Consider the following 4,137-nt stretch of genomic DNA (forward strand, 5'->3'; position numbering starts at 1 on the left):
GTTCTAGGCCAGTGATCTTCTCTCCCACCTAATCAGTAAGTAGTAAACTCTATATTTTCTCACATTACTCCCATTTGGTGTGTGTACCTATTCTACTTCCTCCCATTCCTGTCTTTCTTACAGGAATAATGCTCTCGTCCTTTGTACAGTTAATGCAGTCTACCTGCATCTTCTGTCTTCTGTATATCCTATATTTTTCTTGTTTGGAGCCTTCCCTCTCTGGCTGGAAAGTTCCTTGGGTTTGTCTCACCTGCCAACCCTTCATTCCTAACTTCTCCTGTCTCCCATTCTTCATCCACATTATTGTCTTTTTTCATGTTTCCACTGGAACTGTTTAAACTGCGATCATTGGTGGCTCTGGACATTTTCCGTAATGACCTTACTTTGCTCTGGAGGTTGACACTATTGGTGGTTTCTGGACCCACCGCTAAATTACCGTGCTCCTGCCTTCTTGACTCTGCCTAACCCCCCCAGACCTTCAAATTCTACGTGTCTCAGTCTCACTTCCTCCTCAGAGACCTCCTCTGCCTGCTTTTCTCCCCTTTAGTTAATGTCACCATTCTGTCCTCTTTGACCCATCATATCTGTGTGAACGCCCATCACTGTCTCCTAAGCCCTCGTCATCTCTTACGTGGAATATTTAGAGCCACCTAAGGAGAATTTCTGATGGCAGTTTTCTTTCTTTAGTCCCTCTTCTACACTACTGCCAGATGGACTTTGTAAAGCGTGTCTGTTTATGCCCCTTCCCTATTTAAAACTCTTGAGGATTCTCTCTGAAACTTTGTGTATAATGCACAAGGTCCTTCCTAATCTCATCTGTGCCTTCGTCTCCAGCTTGGTATCTTGCTGCTCTCCCACATGAATTCCTAAGTGCATGGAAATTAAAATATGGCTATTAAAACTCCAGAGCTGGTGCTCATGCAAACATGAGTTAAATGGGCAAAATTTTAAAATAGGCATAATACATTGCTTTCTTTAAGTTTCTGGTCCTAAGGAGTACCCTTAAGTGCCGTGTTGAACATTGTAATTCTTAGAGCCAGAGACTAGATTCATAATATTTGCCTAAAGTTGAAGCAAGTCATTTGCTCCGTATCTGTATTTCCTCTCTCAAATGGATGAGTGACCATCTTGTTTTGTATATAAAATTAGAAGCTGCGGGGGCACCCGGGTGGCTCAGTCAGTGAAGTATCTGCCTTCGGCTCAGGTCACAATCCCAAGATCCTGGGATTAAGACCCTCATCGGGCTCCCTGCTCAATGGGGAGCCTGCTTCTCCCGCTGCTCCTCCCCCTCCTTGTGCTGTCTCTGTCAAATAAATAAATAAAGTCTTAAATAATGATAATAATAATTAGAAGCTGCTTTTTAAACCCAGTAGGTGAGAGTACTTCATTTGTACATTAGCTGTCATTTACAATTTTTCACATGACATGTGACACTATGGTCTGTTCCATTTTTCTTTCAGAGTAATGTACTCTTTCTCTCAGGAATGTTTTTCTTTTCTAATTATTTCATTTATAATTCCAGGAAAGCAGGTAAATAATTTGGTGGATTCATCTAGTCATTTAGTTGGATGTCATGCACAAAGGTGAGCATAAAACTAGTTTCCATCATAGATACTTTGAATGCTCAGATTAAAAACATAAAGGATGTCTTTATGTTGCTAAAAGTATTTACTTATTTATTTACAGAACTGACGTGTCTGACAAGAATATGGCCACAGATCTTGGGAAAAAATTGGAAGAAATCACAGTTCCCTTCTCATTAGAGAGTATAGTTCCAACTAGCAAACCATTTGAAAGCCACAGGCGTGTGCTCTGTTTTGACAGCACTGCTTCTCCTGTGGCAAGTACACAGGGCACGAACCATAAGATGGTGTCCCAAAACAAAGAAAGGAATGACATTTCATTTCCTAATCTTGAGTCGCCCATTGTGTCCTCCACCTTAAAACCCCCTTCTAATAATGCTCTCAAAAGGGAGAGAGAGAGACCTCCTTTGCCTAAGATTTTATCTAAGTCAGAAACTGCCAATAGCCGACATACGACCATAAAAGAAACTCAGTCAGAAAAGAAAGTTTCACCAACAGAAATTGTACTTGAATCTTTCCATAAAGCAACAGCTAATAAGGAGAATGAATTATGCAGCGATGCTGAAAGGCAGAAAAATCCAGAAACTTCAAAACTGTCAAACGGACAGCAAAATGGTGGTTTACGGAATGAGAAAACCATAGCTTCACTGCAAGAACTAACCAAAAAACAAGGCACATCCTCAAATAGTAAAAATGTCATTTCAGTAGGTGCAAGTGTGAAGGATGCAAAACAGGAACAAACTAAATGTGCCAGTTCTCTGATTAACCCACTAACCAAACCTACCACGGAAGTGGGGCTGGAGGGTCCGTGGCAGAGCCCGGTAAATAGGCTCCCCGATAGCTCTGATGTGCCTGTCCCCCGGACATCAGGGGCAGGGGCAGGGGACAAACCTAAAGAGGAACCTAGAGATGGTATCAAGGTCCCCTGTAGTAGGCGTTTTGGTGAAGACAGTAGCACAGCCAAGGTAATGGTCCCTCCTGTCACCCCAGACTTGCCTGCCTGCAGCCCTGCCAGCGAGACAGGGAGCGAGAACAGTGTGAGCATGGCTGCCCACACGCTGATGATTCTCTCCAGAGCAGCCATCGCCAGGACCACCTCGACGACCCCTCTCAAAGACAATACGCAGCAGTTCCGAGCGTCTTCCCGGAGCACCACAAAAAAGCGGAAGATTGAGGAATTAGATGAACGTGAACGAACCTCTCGGGCTTCTAATAAAAATCTTGCAAATTCATCACTCCCAATGAAAAAGAAGAAAATTAAGGCAAGTTTGAAAGTCTTAATTTCAAAACCACACCTTTGCCCTTCCTTCAGTGCTCACATTAGAGATGTCAGCATTTTTGCCGCAGCTACCTAACTGAACGCTCTGGTCAAGACAGCTTTGAGTCTTGATTGACAATATGTTCTGTAGCAGTGTGTCTCAGCCAGTGTGGTGCTCAGAATTTGTCCAGGTGAAACGAAGCATTTGCAGAACAATTGCTAAGGTGTTGATTGATGAACCTCTTTCATGGGGAAAGGAGGTTTTTGCTTCTGTCGTGGTAGGACGCAAGTTTTTTGGGAGAATGGCATAGGCATGAAAGATTGGGAAGCCACTGTTGTGTGTGGAATTACCAAGTAAAAAATGGCTTTGCAAGTCCTACCTCTTGGGTTTGTTTGTTTTTTTTTTATCACCTGTCCTGCCAACTCTTCCATTGGCTCTTACGGACGTTAATATGTTGGAGCAGTGTAAAAGTTAAATTTACCTGTTTGTTTTTTTTTTCCTTTGGGCATGGCTATGTGCAGGAAGGCAATACAGGGATACCATTGGGAACCGAAACCCATTTTTCCTTAACCTGTTTTGTCCTTAGCCTGTTTAGCCTAAAACTGTTAGTAAATAAATTGGATAGAAAGAAAGGTGTTTAAAATGTCTTACAACGAGTTGGGTATCAGGGAAAGGTTCATGGCTTTGATGCCATGCAGGCCTGGGTCTGAACCCCACATCTCCTGCTTACTGGTTCTGTGATTGTGCTTAAGCCCGGAGCCTCTGGGGCTCAGCTGCATCCCTTGACATGAGGCCACCACATGTCTTACCTGAGGCTGGGAGGAGTAAACGTAGTGCTCATAAGATGCCCAGGCCGCACTCAGTGTGTGGACCTGGAACGGTACCTGTTAGCTGTAGTGAGGAAAGCTTCTGAGCCTTAGTATGGTTTGGGGAGAATGACCACCTTCATTGAAAGCATGGCCTGTCTTGTCTCAGCATTCACAAACTCTGAATTTGTCTAATGTCTTTTGCCCTAAACTAATGTTAAAGTACCACTGAAGTATAATTTATTAACTTTGAATTTATAAAATGTGTTCCTGCTTCTCTGTATAACTAAAATTCCAAGCAACTAAAAATTTTGGCAAATTTTAGTAGTATAGGAAGAACCTGATACAAGGTTCTAAGTGAAAGTTTTTTGGCCTTGTTTGAGTTCAATATGTTAACTTAGGTTTATTTTTTCTTTTTTTTTTTTTCTTTTCTTTCTTTTCTTTTTTTATTTCTTTTTCTTTTTCTTCCCCCCTTTTTTTTTTTGACAG

General features: G+C 42.3%; 1 protein-coding gene across 2 annotated transcripts in view; it reads left to right on the plus strand.

The window, feature by feature from the left end:
* Positions 1 to 4,137, plus strand: part of LOC103662423 (protein NPAT) — a 50,596-nt gene that overhangs the window by 45,147 nt on the left and 1,312 nt on the right. For both annotated transcript variants that reach the window (XM_008690116.2, XM_040631257.1), the window contains 2 exons: positions 1,523 to 1,583; positions 1,687 to 2,845. In XM_008690116.2, coding sequence (XP_008688338.1) covers positions 1,523 to 1,583; positions 1,687 to 2,845 — 1,220 coding nt within the window. The remainder of the gene's footprint in view (positions 1 to 1,522; positions 1,584 to 1,686; positions 2,846 to 4,137) is intronic.

Source organism: Ursus maritimus, unplaced genomic scaffold (genome assembly GCF_017311325.1).
Source record: "Ursus maritimus isolate PB19 unplaced genomic scaffold, ASM1731132v1 scaffold_16, whole genome shotgun sequence".
Lineage (NCBI taxonomy): Eukaryota > Metazoa > Chordata > Mammalia > Carnivora > Ursidae > Ursus > Ursus maritimus.